General features: G+C 39.9%; 1 protein-coding gene and 1 non-coding gene across 4 annotated transcripts in view; one reads left to right on the top strand and one right to left on the bottom strand.

Moving 5' to 3' along the window:
• Positions 1-21,440, top strand: part of Apoo (apolipoprotein O) — a 74,466-nt gene that overhangs the window by 30,666 nt on the left and 22,360 nt on the right. For all 3 annotated transcript variants that reach the window (XM_017795500.2, XM_008822710.2, XM_029558451.1), the window contains 4 exons: positions 3,905-3,959; positions 7,467-7,562; positions 13,751-13,842; positions 18,293-18,373. In XM_017795500.2, coding sequence (XP_017650989.1) covers positions 3,905-3,959; positions 7,467-7,562; positions 13,751-13,842; positions 18,293-18,373 — 324 coding nt within the window. The remainder of the gene's footprint in view (positions 1-3,904; positions 3,960-7,466; positions 7,563-13,750; positions 13,843-18,292; positions 18,374-21,440) is intronic.
• Positions 7,304-7,405, bottom strand: LOC115068354. Its single transcript, XR_003847716.1, has one exon. It is a non-coding gene; the product is annotated as a U6 spliceosomal RNA (small nuclear RNA).

Below are 21,440 nucleotides of genomic sequence, written 5' to 3'. Positions count from 1 at the left end.
ACCAAAGTTTGCAATCTATAGAATGCTTTTGTAGACTTTGGCACATGTTTGTTGTACTTGATCTTGATTTTGAAAAGTAAGCAGAAGTGAAGAAAAAATAATATGTAGACATGTACAAAATGATGAGATTTATTTTGCTTGACATCTGAAAATTCAGTTTTCATCATAGATGCTGCAATATTTTTAATTTCCACCAACTCTTCCATTGCTGACTTTCGTTCACCAGTTGAGAAAAAAAATAAAGCACATGAGCTCTATCAACAACACTAGCCACTGTACTGCTGAGCTGCACCCTCAGCCCATTTTGTACTGTAAGAAAAGTATTTTGCCAGCTGAGTGTGGCGGCTCATTCCTATGATCCCAGCACTAAGGATGCTGGATCAGGGCATTTGCTGCAAGGTTGAGGCCTGTCTGGGCTGTATAAGGAGACCCTGTCTCAGAAAAAAGTACTTTGTTTACCTTTCAACCTGATTGCTTTTTTTTACACTTTTTCTTCTGTAACATTCAGTGCAACAAAATACCTCTATGTGATAAGCTGGTTATCAACATGTTTATTTGTAGTAATTATAAATGAAAAAAATTCTTGTAGTTATGATCGCTTTGTTGGTAGAATGAACTCTTCATAAATAGAAGTATTTCTAATTCCTGGCATTTTTTTTTTTTTTCAGAGAAGCATTTTTTTTTTTTTTGGTCTTTTTGAGACAGGGTTTCCCTGTAGCCACAGCTGGCCTGGATTCGCTATGGAGACCAGGCTGGCCTTGAACTCACAGAAGTTCGCTTGCCTCTGCCTCCTGAGTACTGGGATTAAAGGCATGCGCCACCACACCTGACAGAACTAATCTAATTTTTTAATACCAAAATGATTAACCTAGCAAAAGAAGTAGGCTGTCACTCCGTCACTCCAGACATTGACGTATAGGTTTTTTTTTCCTTTGTAAAAGGTTTATTCTTTCATTTGTGCATGTGTATGCACACACGTGTACATGTAGGTACACCTGTGCACACATGGAGATCAGTAGAGAACATCATATTGCTCAGCTGGAGTTGATCTGAACTCCAGTTCTCATAATTATGCCACAAGCACTCTTGACTGCTGAGCCATCTCTCCAGTCCTCCCTTTTCTCTTTTTCTTTTTTAAAAAGTATTTTATTACTTTTATTTTATGTTTATGAGTATACTGTCTGCATATATGTAAGTGTACCTGTATCGTCCAATGCCAGCAGAGGTCAGAAGAGGGCGTCAGATCATCTGGAACTGGAGTTACGGACAGGTGTTAGCTGACATGTGGGTGCTGGGATCCAAACCCAGGTCCTCTACAAGAACAGCTAGTGCCCTTAACCACTGATCATCTCTTCAGCCCCCCCCTCTTTTCTTAGAGATGGAAAAAAGAAAGTAGATTTTTTTTTAAGATTTATTTTTTTATTTTTATTTTTCAAATATAACTCATTTTAAAAAATATTTTATTTATATTTTTATGTGTATGTGTTTATTGCCTACATGTAGGTAAGTGCACCCATGTTGTGCAATGCCCACAGAGGACAGAAGAGGCTGTTGGATCCCCTGGGACTGGAGTTACAGACAGTTGTTAGCTCCCATGTGGGTGCCGGGATTCAAACCTGGGTCTTGTGCAAGAACAGCCAATGTTCTTAACTGCTGAGCCATCTCTCCAGCCCCCTTAACTCATTTTTTAAAATTTTTTGATTTTTTTTAAATGTGTGTATTTCATACAGAACATCCCAAACAATCTTACTCATCCATATACCCACATCCCAAATGGCACCCTCCCATAGCCCCCCCCCACCACCACTGGAGCCCATATACTCTGTCATCCTTGTTACTGTCCACTGTGTTGTTGGCTCCCTAGCTGTTCCCTGGTGCTTGTCCATCCTCTGAATCTAGTCAGCCTATCTATGGTTCCTTGTTTTAGGAAGATCAGGTCTTCCTCATCTAGCAGCAAGCTGTTGTCAACATGCCTTTAGATAAGATTGGGGTCTTGTCTTAGTTTGTTTCTTCATTGCTGTGACAAAATACTCTGACCAATAACAACTTGGGGAGGAAAGGGTTTATTTGTCTTACATCCAAATATAACTCATTTTTTTATTTGTTGATTTTTTGGTGTGTATATTATACAAAACATCCCAAACAATCTTATTCATCTGTATACCCATTTCCCAAATGGCACCCTCCCATAGCATCCTGCCCCCAACTCGAGCCCATACACTCTGTCATCCCTGTTACTATCCACTGTGTTGTTGGGACCTCCAGCCATTTCCCAGTGCTTGTCCATCTGCTGAATCTAGTCAGCCTATTGAGAGATTTTTGTTTTAGGAAGGTCACCTGTTCCTCATCTATAGCAATCAGTTGTCAATATTCCTTTAGATAAGATTGGGGTCTGCTGTTCATTTTCCAAGTTCTACACTGGGTTACTGTCTGGGAGTCTCTTGGGCCACCCTGGCCAATAACTCAAAGGAAGGTGTCTCCTGTCTGGCATTTTTTCTTGTTTTGTAGCCTTTAGCTATACACATGGACTCTTAAAGAATTATATCTATCTCTTTAATCTTTGGTTATACTTTGCTTTTGGGTGTTTAAGACCATGCAGTTGGCCCAGATAAATCAATTTATATTTACTCTTAAGGTCGTTTGAGGATCTCTTCCTCAGGGGTCACATGGGCTTGGGAGGAGCCCCTGACTCCAAAAGAAAGTAGATTTTAATGAAGTGATATTCAGTTCTTTTTCATTTAAAGATTTTTGCTTTATTTTTAATTAGGTGTATGTGTGAGTCTTGCTATGTGGGTATGCGTATATGAGTGAATGTGCCTGTGGAGACCAGAAGAGGGCCTCAGATCTCCTGGAGCTGGAGTTATGAGCAGTTGTGAGCCAGCTGATGTAGGTGCTGGGAAATGAACTCAGGTTTTCTGTAAGAGCAGTGCATGCTCTGAACTGCTGAGACATCTCTCCAGCCCTAATATTCAGTTCTTTTTGTCCTCCTCCAAATTGAACATTTATTTTATAAGCCCATTTAAAAGAATGAAGATAACTTATTCTGGCTTGGACCAAAATATATAAAACAGTCCTTTTCCAAGTGGCACCTAGTTCTCATAGCTTTAGACATCCCTGTTTCTTCCCATCTTTACTGGAGTTCTTAAAGGTGTCTATCTTTTAGCTAATTCCTTATTTCCTTTAGGATCATTTGATATGCATATACAAGCCGTTTTATTGTTTATACTTTTATTTTGTTTGAGGGGGTTATATATTTGTTTGTTTGTTTGCCAGAACTGGGGATGGAACCCAGCTCTTTGCTCATGTAGGTAAGATCTCTACCACTGAACTGCATCTCCAGCTCCTCAAAGCCATTGTAGTGTTAAGAGAATGTTGGTAAGTTCATTTATTTCAGGATTGGGATGTGATTAACTCTTTGGTCTAATTAAAGCTGGCCATATCTGTTTCAAATGAGCACTTTTCAAATATAGGCAAATCAGAAAATAGACAATATGAAAGACAGTTTTAATTTCATGGGGGAAAGGATCAGCTCTGTAATTATCAATAGAATTGATTTTCTGCCTATTATTTCCCTCAGTCTTAAGAGAAGAGTGAGATGACTAGGTTGTCAAAGCCATTATACTTGCAGTCTTTGCTTTCTATGATGATAAGCCATTCTGATGAGCAGTTTGCAGTCAAAGGGAAATTATGAGAGAAAGTAAAAGCAAAAATCCTGAAAGTTCAAAAACTTAATGTTTGTTTAGCTCAATGGTAGTGTATATGCTCAACTTACCTGAGGCCCTAGATTCATCCCCAGCACCAAAGAAGTGGTAATAGTGATACTTTATTTAATAAAGACGAGTGTACTTATTGTTACTTTCTAATCAACAAACCCTATTCATTCTGTTTATTTTTATCTTCTTAGGAAATATATTCCCAAACTAAGCCCAAGATGGAACGTTTGGTTCAGTGGGGGTTAGGTAAGTTGATTTTTAATTAGGTATAACCAGTTTGTTCATTATATCAAAATATTTAACTGGGTTTTCATGAATGACCTTGGAAAATCTGTAGAGTCCTTGAAATTATATGCAAAACTTTGGAGCTACATAGATTTTTTTTTCTGGAAGAATATCGTATTTTTATCAGGTTTCAGAGGACTAGTATTTCATAAATCTCAACATTATTAGGATTATTGGGCTAGCAAGAGCTGATATACTAGAGTTTTTTTAAAAAGTCCAAGGCTGGGGATGAAGCTCAGTAGCAGAATGCTTCCTTAGCATCTGTGAGGCTCAGGGTTCCATCTTCAGCTCTGCAAACAAAACGAAAACAAAACAAAAATAAACAAGAAGCCCAAAACCATTTGAAATGTAACACAACACACTGACTCTTCAATAGATTTTTCAAAATCAGAGTAATTGACTAGTGGTGCTATTATTAAATGTTGTAGAAATGCAGAGGTGGGTAGGAACTGAGCTGGTAACACAACACACTGACTCTTCAATAGATTTTTCAAAATCAGAGTAATTGACTAGTGGTGCTATTATTAAATGTTGTAGAAATGCAGAGGTGGGTAGGAACTGAGCTGGTGTGCCTGGGTAAGGTCTTACTGCATAAATAGTAGTGTTCTTACATTTTTTATTTGAATTTTATTGTCCTTGATTGTGTCTTATGCATGGGTCACTTGTCATGGTCACTCAAACTGAGTTCACAGTCTGTGTTTTGATTAATCTTCGCCAGGAACTAGTAGACTAGTAGAGATATTGACGTATATTTTATTCTCCTTATTGGGCATCTCAGTAGATTAAAGACTTGTTTTTCAAGGGTTTGTTTTCATGCTGGAATTAAAACATGTTACCAAGGAGTTCCCCTCATTGTTAACTTATCATCTCCCATTGATTCATAGCAGCAGCATTATTCGCAATGTTTATCTTTGCTTCTCCTGAACACAGTTACTATAATGACTCTTAGGAAGAGGCATTCCATTATGCCAAGACTGTCAGTCCATTTTCCAGCAGTCACAGCTAAGGTATGTTACCAGAAGCTGGACTTCGGCTTCAAGTGCAATCTTAAAACATGTTTTCTTTCCCATTTCTTTGTGATTTGTCCACTTCAACTCAGCTCACAAAGCCCTCCCGAGTATCCTCTTGTCAACTGCTCTGTGTTCATGTCTAGAATTGAGCAACACTGTGCTAGTAGACAAAAATAAAGAGTAGAAAATTGCCTCAAATGACTCAGACAAGAGGATAGAAAGAAAAAAAACTATGTTCAAGTCAAACTAAGCAAAAGAACATGACACAAGCCCTATACTAGTGTTTAGAATGATTACCATATTTCCCAGAGAACCAAGGAAAAGGAAAATTGACATGTATCTGGTATTACCTGGGGGAGAGAACTACTGAGTATTCTAGTTTATTTTTCCAGTTGAACATACATTTGCTAAATCACCATCATGCGACACATTGAAAATCAAGGTTAAGACAGTGATCAAATCCAGGCACTGTGATGAATTCCATTCAGAAGGCTAAAGCAGGAGGATCATAAGATTGAAGCCAGCCTGGACTACATAGCAATTCTCTGTCTCAAAACAAAGTAGACATTCCCCGCCCCCATCCCAAAAGACAGTAGTCACAACCACTGGTGTGTGTATTTGAGCACATGCATGCATGTGTGTGTGTGTGTGTGTGTGTGTGTGTGTATGATAAATTATTTAATACTAGTCCAAATACAGAGAAAGTTATAAGGGTAAAGAGGAAGAAGACAGATTAAAAAGAAATTGAGGAGATAAGAGTAGTCAGGGAAGGATTTCTAAAGACAAAGCTCTGTGGAGCAATGTTAACCACACCAAAGTGGGGTGGGGCAGCAATCCACACAGCAGATATGGTATGATGAAGGCTTAGACATAGGACTTAGTGTTGGGTTTTCAAAGACGAATCATAAACTGGGAGTGCTAAGGATAAAGCTGAGAGAACGAGGACTTTCTAAGTCATGACTTAGTTGGAAGTCATTTGTTAATTTACCTAGTATTCATCAACTCTTGGCAATATTCTTTTTAATTAACTTTTTAGGTTAGCATACAAAGTAATGGTTTTCATCATACATCATGGGTCTTCATCACATCAATATGTGTTATTGTACCTGGCAGTGTCCTTAACAAAGATCTGTTGGGTAACTGTCCACTATTACCGCTGAGAGAAGATACATGTAAGTCTATACAAACTACCATGAGGGTGTGTGTGTTCTCTGTGGGGAGGCATAACACACACATGGATGATGAATCACAAGGTGTCATAGGATAAGCACCAAGGGATGGTGCAGAGAATAACAGTTAATGGAACTTTCGAAAAGGAGGCAGTATCTGTGCTAGTGAATTTTGGATGACCTCTCCTGAGGAGACGGGGCCCAAGCTGGCTCTAATCCACAGTGGCATTGGCTCTGTGGAGAAGAGAGGGAAGGAGGTACCATACAAATCCAAGTCCTAGGGCATGCTTATGGTGAGTAGGGTCACATGTTAGAGTTTGTGGGTAGGCCCACTGTTAGATTTATCTTTATTTATTCATTCTGTCACCACCCCAGAGTGGCTACTTATTTCCAGCATGAATTTACACTATAATTTTCTTTCATTGTCTGAATGTATTGTTCTTAAGTTCAAATAATGAGTTCATATGGCAAAGGATATTACTTTTCTGAGTTTAATATATTTGGTTCCTGAAAGAATGTGTTGAAAAGAAGCTTAGTAGCAGAGTCAGCCATGGTGTTATATACCTGTTATCCCATCATTCAGAAGGCTGAAGCAGATTGTGAGTTCCAGGCCTGTCTGGGGTACAAAAGCAAGGGTAAATTCAGCCTGGGCCACATAGCAAGACTGTCTCTAAAAACGTAGGAGCTAGGTATGGTGACATATACCTGTAGTCCCTGGATAATCAGGAGTTCAAGGCTACTCTGGACTAAATGAGACCCTCATCACAGCAAAAAAAACTAAGCAAAAAGCCAAAACTGTGTATTAGCACCAATAAATGCATGGTTTGGAACCCATTTGGCACCATATGAACTAATTATATATGAGACTTTTTCTTTTTTAAAAAAATATGAAATGTGGGGCTAGAGAGATGGCTCAGCAGTTAAGAACACTGGTGGTTCTTGCAGAAGACCTGGGCTTGAATCCCAGCACCCACATCGCAGCTAACAAGTGTCCATAACTCCAGGGGATCTGACAGCCTCTTCTGACCTCCACGGACATTGCATGACATGGGTGCTCTTACCTACATGCAGGCAATACATGCATACACATAAAATAAAAATAAATAAAATTTTTCTAAAAAGTAAAAAAAATATAGACTGATTCATGAATTTGCATTTCATTCTTGCGCAGGGGCCATCCTAATCTCTTTAGCTTTCCAATTTTAGTACATGTTTTGCTAAAGGGAGCCTTTCTTTTGCTTTTTAATGAGCAATTTTTTGAATTATTTCCCAATCTGATTCTATTGTAGACAGCTGTGACTATCTCCAAAATGCACCTCCTGGATTTTTTCCAAGACTTGGTGTTATTGGGTTTGCCGGTTTCGTTGGACTCCTTTTTACTAGAGGTAGGTGCAATTTTGTGAGTTTCTTTTTTCAGCCAGTTCATATGGGAGAGGTAGGGTATACGTTTGGTTCTTTACATTTGTTTAATAGTTTTCAGGATAAGTTGGTTCCTGAATGTGGACTTTAATATATAATTAATGTGTTTATTTACTCCATTATGTTTGACTTTAAGCATGTATTAGAAATTGGTGAGAAAAATAAGTTATATTTAATAAGCACATTGTTGGGCTGGAGGGATGGCTCAGTAGTTAAGAGCATTGGCTGCTCTTACAGAGGACCTGACTGTAATTCCCAGAACCCACATGGCAGCTAACAACCATCTGTAACTCCAGTTCCAGGGGATCCAACGCCCTCCTCTGACCTCTGTGAGCATTGCATGACACAGGTGCACTTACATACAGGCAGACAGCACACTCATAAACTAAAAACTAAAAAAAAAAATAGGCACATTGTTCAAATCCCTATTGCTCTTTGGTGCAGAAAGGGGGGACTTTTGTTCAAAGTCTTTCATACCTGACAATCTGTTTCTAAATGTTTTACTACTGTGATCAGGCTATTGATCACAGTAAATAAGACAGTGATTTCATAACTTATTAACTTCTTCACATATCATGGCTTCAGTCAGTGATGATAAAAAACTTTTAAAATATTTAAGATTTAAAAAGGTAATAAATACCTACTTGAGAATATTACAGTAGAGGCTGGATATGTAGCTTAGTGGCTGAGTGCTTGCCTGCTTGCCTAGTATGCATGAAGCCCTGGGCTTGATGCCTAGCACCAAAAATATTACACCACTCTACCTAATACATTATAAAACATTTACAGGAAGTAAAGGTAATAAAGACTTCACTATGAAGAGATTAATTTCTAATGAACTATTTGAAATTTTACTAGTTAAAAAATTAAATGCTTATGTGATAAAATTCAAATGTTTCCAAAATTCTGATTGGAAGCTAGGTGTGATAGTTCATGCCTGTAAATCCTAGCACACAGGAGGCTGAAGCAAGAGGATTGCCTTTAGTTCAAGACCAACCTGGGTTACATAGTGAGTTATAGGCTAACCTGACCTCCAGAATGAGATCCTGTCTCAAATAGAATAAAACAAACAAAAATTCCAAATAGAGACATCCCAACAGAACCCTGTGATCTGACCACCATAAAAGAGAACCACAGTTTGATACCCTAGTCCTCTAATTTTAGAACTGTTTCATTTTCATGCATGGTGTGTTATTTTAGAGCCAGGAGGATGAGAACTGCACCGGTGCCACTCCCAGTGCCCCTGGTGGAAAAAACTTCTGCCTTAGTCACCAGACCCTCTTCCTGTCTTGGGCAGAGTAATGAAATTGAATTTTCAGTTCATTTTTAATATCAACTTGTGACCATCTTTCTCTCATGCTCCTTTCCCTTCTTTTCATGCAAAGCTGTTCACAAGAGGAGCTGTTCAGTCTCATTTTGATACTGTTTGAGATTGATAAACATCCCGAGATCAGAGTATTGGAATTATGTTTATGAAGGGAATGGAGGACCCAGTGAGATGTGCTTCTGCCTCTCTCTCTGTGGGTCTCTCTCGTCCCTCGTGGGTCATTGACCAATCCGCAAGAGCAAAGAGAGCAGAGGCGGCGAGCAGGGTCAGGGCAGCCCGTGAGTATGACAGAAAAGACCTTCTGGGAGTCAGCTTCAGTGATACAGCTCGTTTATTCAGCGGGGGTCAGGGGAAAATGTAGGGCGAAGATGGCAGCCAAAGCTTTACCTGATAGGTGCTCATAGTATGCTTTATTTACATGTGGCAGGAGGACCCTATTGTCTAGCTATATTGCAATGCCTAGTTATCATACAGGAAAAAACCTAGGGGGCAGCTCTTGCAGGTAACTATGCCGAAGGTCATGATCCAAATAAGGCCAGGCATCTGTGCTTGGAGACACTATCCAAATAAGGTCAGGCCGAGAGTAGGAAGCCCCTGTTGAGAAAGGGAATCGGGCCTTAACAGCAGGGTTCCCCAACATCTCTCTCTCTCCATAGTTTGAGTCTGTAGGAGAGTCTTGTCCCATCCACATCATGAGGAAGGCTTTACAGTCAGGAGGACAATCACTATACTAGTGCCAATCCCCATCCACCTGTGGAGTAAATGCATGACTCGGTTCTCCTGAGTGGAACCACAGCATGAGGTCGTCACTCCTGGGTGACCTGTCCTTTGTGTGTGTTTTCCTGATTGCTTACTTGCTTATTCCTAGCTTTCCTTTTCTTTCCTGGAATGTCTTGGTAGTATTAAAATTGTTTGAAACCTTAATTCTTTTTTTTAAAAAAAGTCCACATGCACATATAGGCAGCATTAAGTCTTTTCCCATGGGTGCTGGATGTAGAAGGGCCTGACGTGAGTGCTGTCAGAGAGGATCACTGAGGGGATGTTCCAAGGTAGCCAGAGTGGTTTGTAGGCTCCTCCAGGGAGATGGCCCCTCTGTGCTGGCAGCAGCAGGATGGGTACAGGGCAGCAGGGTTTCTTTGGGCATCAGTTAAATGGTGTGCCTCCGTTGATGAGGATGCCCATGACTGGTAATAATGAGAGGTTCCCTGAGAGGTGGTTGTGGCTACTGTTGTCTTTGGAGGGTTCTTCCCCATGCTCACAGCCAGCAGTTGCACTCTGGCAGTGCTGATAGTCACAGCCTACATTACTCATTGGCTTCTTGGGAGATCTGAGTATGACGATGGGGGCTGGGCATGTGATCACACCTCCCTGGAGTACGGGGGATCCCAGCCCATTGTATAGATCAAAAGGGATTGACTGCCCAAGAGCTGCCACTTCTCAGCTTTCCCTAGAGGAGTTAAAAATGACTAGGCGACAGGTTAGTTGGTCTTCATGTGGTTCCTACCTGTTTGAGCTCCCTAGGTATTTAAAGCTTCAAGGACAGGTCAGATCCCAGGCATAACAAACTTTTCTAGGATAATTATATCCTTCATCCAAGCAATAAGACTGGGAGAAAAGCATTTATTCAAAATAACCTCCGTTGTAACATTTGTATTGACAGTTTTGTCTTTGGGAATTTATCTATTTAAAGTATAAAACCAGCGCCTGGGGTTGTACTTTCATTAGTGTGTTTGCCTAGCATGCACAAGGCCCTGGGTCCTGTCCTCAGCGCCATAAAAAATTTTAAAATAATAATAAAGTTTAAAATAAATAAGTAGCATTCAGATCATTAGAACCGTGTAAGTGGTATTAACACATATTATACTAAGATGTTTATGGGTCCTGTGTCAAAAACGATAAGCCTCTTAGGAGAGATCACTTCAAGCATTAGGTCCCTGTGCATCCTCCTTTTTCTCCTCAGCCAGGCTGTTTTCTCCTGGTTCTTAGGTTTCTCCAAACGTGGTATCCTGCTGTTTGTTCTATCCATTCCACTTTCCTCACAGCTCTACCTCACTTGTAACCTGGCCTGAGACTAGCACAGCTGTTGTCATGGAACTTTTCTTGATACTCTCTTGATATTGAGCCCCCTTTTTCTGGGCTTCCATATTATCTTCTCCTTGCTGTATTCAGCCGTGTTGTTGAGCTACACGCTGAAGTGTGTGGGAGAGACAAGCGTTTCAAGATCTTTGATGCCTGCCTTCATACTGATTGACAGTTTGGATAGTTTGGATTTCTTTTCCATCCAGACTCTGCAAGCCGTGCATGCTAGTTGCAGATGTAGAGTGGATAGTCAGTCTGGGTACGTGTTGTGTCTTGTTCCTTTTTAAACAATTATTGGAAATCTGAGGATTTTTAGCATTTCCATGATGTAATGACTAGATGTAGATGATTTTCTTTGGTGGGACATTTTGGTGATGTGCCACCTTCAGCCGAACAGTGATATGGATCTTTTTTCCTTTGAACATTATTTTTTCTTTATGAGCTTTTTCACTTAACATTTGGTGACTGTGTGTCTTACATTTTCTTTTGATTATTTTATTTCATTCCTTTTAAATTTTTGACTTTGGTCTTGTTCTCTGAATGTCTCTTTTTATATAGAACTCTATTTTCTTTTAATGGAGTAGCTTCTTAAATTTATTTAATGACACTTAATAACAGGCTTAGTTTTGGTTTTGAAGTTCTCTTTCCTGTGGGGTCATTTGTTTTTTTTTCTTGTTGACTTGTCTTGGACTTTCTTTTTTATGTTGCAGGCTCTCCTCCAATGTCTGGTGAGCCTTGGTTGTCCAGTCATGTTTCAGAATGAGGCAATTGAAATGCTAGTAAGAACTCTTTGTGCATAGATTGGGGCTTGCTGGCAGGCAGGTTGTATCTTAACGGTGAACTGGACGGAACTGGATGGGAACTGACTTTGTGTGGAGTAGGTCTTTAATCAGGCAGTAACACACACACACACACACACACACACACACACACACACACACACACGGCCTTCTTGGTTCTCAGCAAAAACAGTTCATGTTTTGTTTTTGTTTGTTTGTTTATTTTTTTAATGATACCCTGCCTTGCTTTTAAATTGGCCTGGCATGACTCCCAGGCCATAGGCTGGTATGTGCTAGGACAAGCATGACTTTCACTTGTCCTCCTGTCTTGATTCCTGGTTACTATCTCTATTCACTGTAGTCCCTGCCATCTGTACCTTGGCAGGATCTGTTCCTTTCTTGGTTGAAGCCCTTCTTCAAGACAACACTGCTTGCTTTTTCTTTTCCATTCACACCCATTTTCTGAAAATTGGTTGACATTGTGTATGTAGGTGTATGTGTGAGAGAGAGAGTGAGAGTGAGAGCGAGTGAGAGAGCGGGAGAAAGAGAAAGATGCTGGGGATGAACCCGAGGCTTTGTGAACAAGGCAAGCACTCTGCCACTTGAGCTATATTCCTAGCAGTTGATACCTTTTTTTGTGGTACTGGGAGTGAAACCCAGGCTTTGCCTATGGTAGGCAAGTAATCTCTCACTGACCTACATCCTCAGCCCTGGTTGGCAGCTCTTTTTATTGATTTATTTTTATTTTGTGTGTATGAGTGTTGTGTTATGCCTACATGTGTGTAAATGCACCTGTGTTGTGCAATGACCGTAGAGGCCTGAAGAGGGAGCTGGATACCCCGCAACTGGAATTATGGATGGTTATTAGCCACCATGTGGATGCTGGGATTTGAACTTGGGTCTTCTGCAAGAATAGCGAGTGCTCTTAACTGCTGAGCCTTCTCTCCAGCCCCTGGTTGACAGTTCTTATCTGCCAGTAGCCCCTTTATACATTTTCTCTTCCTTATGGGGTTTCTAATCTCTATTGTAGTCTCTTATTGTTAGTTTAATTAAATCCCAAGAAGAGGAAAGGAACAATTATGTTTTGTATTGAAATAGGAAAGCACTAAGTTTCCTTAAAAAAAAAAAGTAAAGCCTAGAAACAAAAATACTGGGTTTTTTTCAAAACAGTTTTTCGGTGCTGCTTTAGAAATGATGGTTCTCAAGCTGTGCATGGCAGTACACACATGTAATCCCAGCATTTAGGAGGCAGAGGCAGAAGAATCACAAGTTCAAGAGTAGCCTGGGCTACATAGTCATAGACTCTCAAAAAGCAAAATAAAGCCAAAAAAGCAGAGCCTATAATTCTAGGACTCAGAAGGCTGAGAGAGGAGGAGCATGAGTTAGGGCCAGCTTGGGCTACATTGTCTTCATAATTACTTAATTGATTAATGGTGGTTCTCTTGAAAATATTGCAAAGTGAAAGAAGTTGGTCACAGAAGATCATATTTTATATGATTCTGTTTGTATGAAATGACCAGAGTAAGCAAATCTGTAGAGATAGAGAATAGATTACTGTTGGCCTAGGTTGGGTATGGGTTTCTTTTTTTCATTCATTTGTTCATTTGTTTGTTTGTTTGTTCATTCATTTGTGCTGGGGATTCCAGGGCCTCTTGCATGCTGAGCACGTGCTTTGCCACCAAAAGTGGGGGTTTCTTTTGAGGATGATAGACTTGACTGTGATGATGGTTGAACAATTCTGTGACTATACTGAAAGTCGCTGTATTTTGTACTTTTTTTGTACTGTATTGAATTGTATGAATTACATGTCAAAGCAGTAAGAAAGGGGTGGTTTCTTTTTGTTATATGTACTATTAAATGATATCTCTGTTGAGGGCCACAGGCATCTTGTTTGGTATTAAATGTACGAAGCAAATTGTGACAGTAAGGACAAAGCATCTAATGGTATGTACCACCTTCTATTTATTAGGTTCAAAAATAAAGAAGCTGGTGTATCCTCCTTGTTTCATGGGATTAGCTGCCTCTATCTATTACCCACAACAAGCCATCGCCTTTGCCCAGGTGAGTCAGACAGACCCAGCAAGCTTGGATGTTCTTCAGTCCTGCTTTTTTGTGACTTGTAGGTTTGCTGGTTTACTTTGTTTTATTTTTCAGTTTTTCTAACACCAGACTAAAATATATTTGCACAGATAGATGAATTACAGCAAATTTAAAAGTTCCTTCTCACTATTTACCACAGTACCAGCCTTCCTTCCAGTAATATTAGTGTTCAGAGAGTGCATGTTAATTTGAATATTAATCCAAGAAAATTTAAGGTACTGTTTTTACATAGTTACACAAAAGTCTCAAGACTCAAATTCCAAAGCTGATAATTACAGGCCACTTGGATCTGCCCTCACTGGCGTTGTCAGCACAGCCTGTGCTCTGACCTTTGTGGCTTCTCCCTGGTATTGGTGCTAGGCTCATTTTCCTTCCTGGAAGATGAGGCATATGTTCCCCTCTGCTGTGAAGGTCCTTCTTGGGGGCTCTAAGTTGACTGTTCTTCCTTATCCTTCAGACCTCAGTTTGATATCATAACAAGTAGTTAGATCACAGTGGCAGATAAGTTGGGTAAAGCTGGACCAGAGGTTCTCCAACTATATTCCCAAGATCAGTACCATCAGTGTCTCCTGGGAACTTTGTCAGTTATAGATGCAAATTCTCATAGTCTACCCCAGACCAACTGAATCAGGTATTCTGAGGGTAAGGGCTAGACTAATCTGTATTTTAGCAAGGCCTCCGGGTGATTCAGATGCCAAGATATTTAAGAGCCACTGATATAGACCAGTAGGTAGCCTTAGAGGCTGGTGTCTGGAGTTGGTGGGACCGTACACATACAATCCCTGTGAAAAGTGGTAAGAGCAAGGCAGGCTGTAGTATCTAAGGTCCTGGACAGCTTATGGACATAGGAACCCACTTGCTAGAACTTCCATATCACGTAGAGATATGATTCTAGAAGACAGCAGTGTACTCAGTAAAATTTTGCTCAGTAAAATTAGGCTCTGGTGGCTGTCTGAGCCAGACCAACTTGACACTGAGCCCCCTGAATTCCTCATGGCAAAAGTAAGTCCCACTTCCCAGGTTGGGCTGCCCATGCAGGTGGGAATTTAGTGGCCCCAGCCATGAGAAAACTGATGGTTTTTGTTACCAGTGCCAAGAGGATCTTTCTAGCGTGAGCTTGAGATTGTTTGTAACAGTCTTGGAGACAGTGAGTGTTGCTGTCCCTGCTCTGGCCCCAGCTCAGGAAGAGTGAGTAGCATCTGCTTTGCCTAGATAAATGAAAAACAAAAAGAACATCATCATTTCAGTCTCATAGTTTAAGTAGTAAATGACTGAGGGCTGGAGGCTGAGCTACTGGTTGAGAAGCAAATGTGTCTGTCTTCACAGAGGCTCTTTTTTGCCTTCTGTGCCTCGGCATATTTTGTAAAGCATCTTCTGTATTCGTAACCAAGGTAGTATGATGTGATGAAAAACTTCTGGAAATACCTAGTGGTGATGATTGAACAACATTATGTATATTCTTATTGCCATTGAATTGCACTCCTAAAATTATTAGAATGGTCAATTTTCTATTGTGTCTATGTTTTTTCTTTATTTTTTAATCTTTTAAAAATCATGTCATGTATATTTTACCACAATAAAACCAAAACAAACAAACGTCAACGTTTGAAGAGATTTTCTGATCTTGTATCAGTGTAATGGAGTTCCTCTTTCGTAGTTTCAGTTTTCTTTCTTATGAAACCTCAATCTTAGACAAACCACTTAACTACTTAAGTTCTGTTTTCTGTTCAGTAGTATATAGCTAGAAATAATGTAAGAAAGCCATAAGATTGGGACAGAAAAAGTAGCTCAGTGGTACTAGGCACTTGCCTAGCATGCGCAAGGCCATGGATTCCATGTCCAACACCACAAAAAATGTAATAAAATAAAGTGCCTTCAGACGAAAGGAAAACGTTATTTTCATCTCTGAAATGTAAAAACACCAGGAATTGCAGTATCATATATGTGATAAGTGCTCAATGTATCTACCAAGGAGTCTAAGAATCATATCGTATCATATATTTTAAGAGTTATAAGGTACAACTGAAGAATATAATTTGCAGAAATCAGCATGTTAGAAAGACCACTCTTTTAAAAATGTATTTTATTCAGTTTTTGTGCATTTCATATAATAGGTCTTAATCAAATTTAGACCCTTACCCCCATCTGTGCCCCTCTATAGCACCCCCCACTGGATTTCATGCATTCTGTATATATGTTAAGTCCTTTCTAGTCAAGCATTTGTACCCAGATGTCCCTCAGTGCAAGTTCATCCATTGGAGTCTAGTCAGCCTATCTAGAGACACTCCCTTAAAGAAGATCTACGTTTGACCTGGGTTTGATTCCCAGCACCCACTTGGCAGATAACAGCCATCTGTAATTCCAGTTCCAGGGGATCCAAGGCCTTCTTCTGACCACCATGGCTATTGCATGACATGGGTGTACTTACACACATGCAGGCAATACACTCATACACATAAAATAAAAATATTTAATAAAATAAAAAAATGTTTATTTTCCCTCACCCAGCATTAATCAGTTGCCAAAAGTTCCTAGGCTGGGGTTGGGGCCTGCTGTCCATTTCCCTTGTTCTGTGCTGGGTTTTTGTCTGATTGAGTCAGCATAGGTCTTTGTGTACGCTGTCACCGTTGTTGCAAGTTTATATGAGCAAGTTCCCAGAGGCCTGAAAGCCTCTGTTTCCTTATGTTCATGCACCAACCCTTGCTCTTACAATCTTTCCACCCCCTCTTCTACAGTGATCCCTGAGCCGTGGGTGAGGTTTAATATAGGAGTCCTATCCAAAGATACACACTCTGCAGTCTCTTATTCTCTAAAACTTAGCCATTTGTGGTCTTCTGTGTGTATCACATTCTGTTGTATGAGGAAGCTTCTTTGGTGAGAGTTGAGGGATGTATTAGGATTCTCTCTACTCCCTGTTCCACTATGTTCCATGAGCTTTAGGTATAGTGGTTCCACTGTAGATGTGTCATTTAGGGCTGGGCATCTCTCAAATATATATTCTCTGTGTGTGACCAGTTGTGGAACTCTGTAATAGCCTTAATCTGTTGCAAAAAGAAATGTGTTTTATGAGTAGTATATGGTATACTTGTCTGAAACTATAAGGATTCAGATTTAGCATATAGTAAGAAATTTCATTTGTCTAGAGTTATGACAGAGATAGAGTTTTCTCTAGGATCTGTGACCTCTCCAGCCATATAGGTAAACACATTTTAAGGTCATGACCTTGCGGAACCTGGGGCTTGCATCGTGGGATGATGGATTATGGATCATGGCTCATGGGATGACGGATTATGGATCATGTTACCTACAAAATCCCTATTGTACATTAAAAGACTTTATGGCTATGCCTGGGAAAATGTGGACCATCTTCATTGGGTTCACTTATTTTTCATCTGCATCCTTAAAATGAATGAATGATTTTCACCTTAGTAAGTATGACTTGGTTGGTTGTAATGTACCAGGCAGGGTGCTGGATGGGTTAGGTAGGTGCCTTCTTTGTCTGTCTGATTTCAGGAATTCCTCATATCAGCAGTGGTCGCCTGCATTTAGTTTAGATATATGCCTTTTGAGAGCTGGGGTGTAACTTAGTAATAGAGAACTTGCCTAGCATGCATGAGGCCCAAGATTTAATCCACAGCATCAGTGATAAAGGATATACATCTATAATTTTTTTTGTCTTTTTGAGACAGGGTCTCCTTGTATCCCCAGCTGGCCTGGAACTCACTATGTAGACCAGGCTGGCCTCGAACTCACAAAGATCTGCCTGCCTCTGCCTCCCAAGTGCTGGGAATAAAGGTGTGTGCCACCATACCCGACCTTGCATCTATAATTTATAGCAAATTATTTTTAAAGATAACTATACATAACTAGACACTTCTTATCCTATTGTTTTTGCTATCTTTTGTATCATTGGTTTTTCTTTTATTTGATTTTTCATCCTTGTTTATTTTTATTTTTCACTTGTTTATGTTATGCAGGTTTTTGTTTTTGAGACAGATCTCACTCTGTTGTTCAGGCTGACCTGGAACTCAGTATGTATCCCAGGCTGGCCTTGAACTTGCAGTATTCTATCTGCCTCATCCACCTGAGTGCTAAGATTACAGGTGTGAGCTATCATACCCAGGTACAAGTCTCTTTCTTTCTTTCTTTTTTTGAGGACTGGCACTTGGGATGGAAGCCAGGGCCTTACATATGTAAGTGCTCTACCACTGAACTATATTCCCAGCATGTCACACAGTTTTAATGGGTATGTCTCAAGACCTCCTGTAGTAGACACACAAATACTCTCTCACGCACTCACATATTGATGAAATGCAGTTCTTTTGAAAACAGAAGAAAAGAAATTCTCTTTCTTATCATTCACAAATGGAATATCCAATGTCCATCTACCTTTTCTATTTTTTCTTTCAAGGTCAGCGGGGAGAAGTTATATAACTGGGGTTTACATGGATACATAGCTGTAGAAGAACTGTGGAAGGAAAACTTTCAGAAGGTGAGAAACATTTCATTATCTTCCTTTTGGGTTAAGTGTGTGATTTCTCTAAGGTTGTTTTTTTTGGTTTTTTGGTTTTGGTTTTGGTTTTTGTTTGTTTTTTTGACAGCATTTCTCCCTGGTCCCAGCCAGTCTGGAAATCACTCTATGGACCAGGTTGGCCTCGATCTTATAGAGAGCCTTCTGCCTCTGCCTCCTGAGGACTGGGATTAAAGCCATGTGCCATCAAGCGTAGCATTATGTTATCTAAGTTTTGTTTTTTTTTTTTTTTAAAAAAAAAAAAACTCTATTCCTTTAATTGCCTTTTCTGTTTGCTTCTGGTTACACTTCCAGCTCAGGTTTTCTAATGTCCTTTTTGGAACAGTTGTAGAACTTCTGAACATTTGCTTATTATCAGTAGGGCCAAGAAAGTCCTGGCCAGAAAATGCATCCTAGTGTAGACTTAGACTTGACTTTATTCTATACACAGTTTGTTCATATTATCTAAAAGTTTTATCAAAACTGGATTCAGGGCCAGCAAGATTGGTTTGAGGCACTTGCGGCTAAACCCAATAACCTGAATTTGATCCCAGGAACCCACAATGGTGGAAGGAGAGTACTGACTACCCCAAGTTGTCCTCTAACCTCCACATATGTACCATAATGTCTACATGCCTTCCCCCACCACACACACATAAATACATGATAAAGAATAGAAATAAACTAGATTCTAAGGGAATATACTATGCTCTCAGAAAAAAGGCATAATTCAGACACTCCCTCTTTTATACTCAGTCATAAGCTCTGTTCTTTCCTTTGGTAGTATTATCTGTTCATCTCCCAGCTGAGGGCGTGGGCCCTGATGTGTTGAGAACCAGTCATGGCCACATTCTCTATGCCATCTGGTGGATGAGTAGCAGAGAGAGGAAGTTGCATCATCAGAAGGACTTGTCACCTTTTATCTCTCCTAGTAGCCACATAGCTGATTCAGTGTGGCCTGTAGTTGCTGAAATGTTCTTTCTTTTTCCTGATAAGGAAGAATGCAGCAAAACAAGGCATCATTCTGCCTGTGTGTTCAGAGGCACAGCTAAGGGCAAATTGGGGTTTTTATGTTAACATACTTTCTGCAGCATAGAATGAAGGAAGTCCATTTTGAGTCCATTTATTTCAAAAGAAAATACTCATAAAAATATATAAATAGAAGATAATGGGGATAGATATTATCAAGATAAATACATGTATGAAAATGTCATAATGAAACCCATTATTTCATACCATTAATATGCAGTAATGTAAGAAAAAAATGCCTTTAAATAAATGGACTAGGTATGTGGCTCAGTGGCAGAATAATGTGTGCTTAGCGTGTGCAAAGCCTTGGATTGGTTCCGTAGCAACACATACATACACACAAGCACACACACACACACACACACACACACACACACATACATGTAAATACCAGAATTTGGAAGTAACATTACAGAATAAATTATAAGTCCTCATTGTGTACATAAATAACTTCTCGGGGAAATATTAAGACTGATGTTTAGATTGGAGGCTTATAAGGGAGTAATTCCCTCTGGAACCCATTTAAAATAGGTCTTTTTTTAAGGATTGGGGATACAGCTCAGTAGAGGGCTTACCTAGAATGTGCAAGGCCCGTGTTCAGTCCCCAGTACTGTCAAAACAAAAATAACAAAAAAACAAAGAAAATCCAGCTCCTTTTTTTTGAGAGAGTGTCTCACTGTTTAGCTCAGGCTAGCCTAAACTCATAGCAATCCTCCTGCTTCAACATCCCAAGTGCTGTGATAATAGGTATGGATCACCATGCACGGCTAAACTAGCTCTTAAGAGGGAAGTTCTCTATCAGTATCACATGCCCCTTGGCACGCCCTTTTTAAAAATAAACAGTTTTATTTTTCACTTCTGACATTTTTTTTCGCTTCTGACATTTTCTTTGGAAGTTCTTTCCTGTTTAAAAAAATTACTTAAGAAGGCCACATCAAAATTTTACATGGGAAAGTAACTAAAATGTCAGAAAAACTATGCACAGCCCTAGAAAGAATCATGGAAAATGAGACTAAGTCAGTCTCTACAACCTCTGCTGGCTGAGGTGCAACCACAGACTGGGGCATACCAACATCAAAGGGGGATCCCCCACGAGCCTCTGTGGGTCACCGCCATGTCTGTAGACACACATGCACCCCAAAGCCAAGGTAGCTGCCACTGGGAAACACCTTTCTTGGACTATTCAGAGAGTTCAGCCCAGTGTAGGACTGTGGTTGGAACAAATTAAATAGACCAGCATTTTGTGGTAAATTGAAGACCCTAGGAAGAAAAAAAAAATAACCGCCCCCCCCCTAGGTTTTTAAAGCTACTCAGATTTTTATCCAAGTCTTCTTGGTGGTGGTGAAGATTTTTAATAGCTCATCATTGTTGGTCTGTATTTCTGTCTTGTCTCTGCCTTCTTCAAAGTTAGTGGGAACTTTAAAATGTTCTCCCAGTTATTCACCCAGCAAGCCTAATTTTCCTGATGGCTGGCTATTCTAAATAGGAGGGAACAAAATTGCTCTTGACCATGTTATACATTTCCTGTAAGTTTTAAGTGAAAAATGGTAGAAGGCCATATTAGCCTTAGAAATTATTTGATATTGAAGTGCCATTGGTTTTTGATGACACACCTCGACCCTTGCACCTTGTTGGATTTCATGGTTTTCAGGGATTTTTTTTATTTGTTTCTTTAAACTAAAGGTGCATTTTTACTAATTGTTTCATCAAGTGCTAATTATAATCAAGAACGGAGAAAGCATGATTCAAGACTATTTGATGTTTAGAATAAAAGGAAAACAAAAAATTGGTTTGACTCCTAGTCAGTTACTTCTTACTAGGGGGAATGTCCTTATTTTTGTTTTTTAAAAAATTGCATTGTAGGCACTACTATCCTCAGGCCTCTTGGGGTAAGTCTATAGTGCAGCTCTCCGCGCCGGGACTCCCTAAGCCACATTCACCCTTCCATCCCCCCGCCCTCGCCGTTCTATACTCCTAGTTTGAGCCCTGCGCCATTCCTAGTCTTGGGGCCCCAGACACC

The sequence above is a fragment of the Nannospalax galili genome, unplaced genomic scaffold, assembly GCF_000622305.1.
Source record: "Nannospalax galili isolate Female #2095 unplaced genomic scaffold, S.galili_v1.0 scaffold7, whole genome shotgun sequence".
In the NCBI taxonomy this organism is placed as follows: Eukaryota; Metazoa; Chordata; class Mammalia; order Rodentia; family Spalacidae; genus Nannospalax; species Nannospalax galili.
The sequence above is the reverse complement of the archived record's forward strand: the minus strand, read 5'-3'. Positions and strand labels throughout refer to the sequence as shown.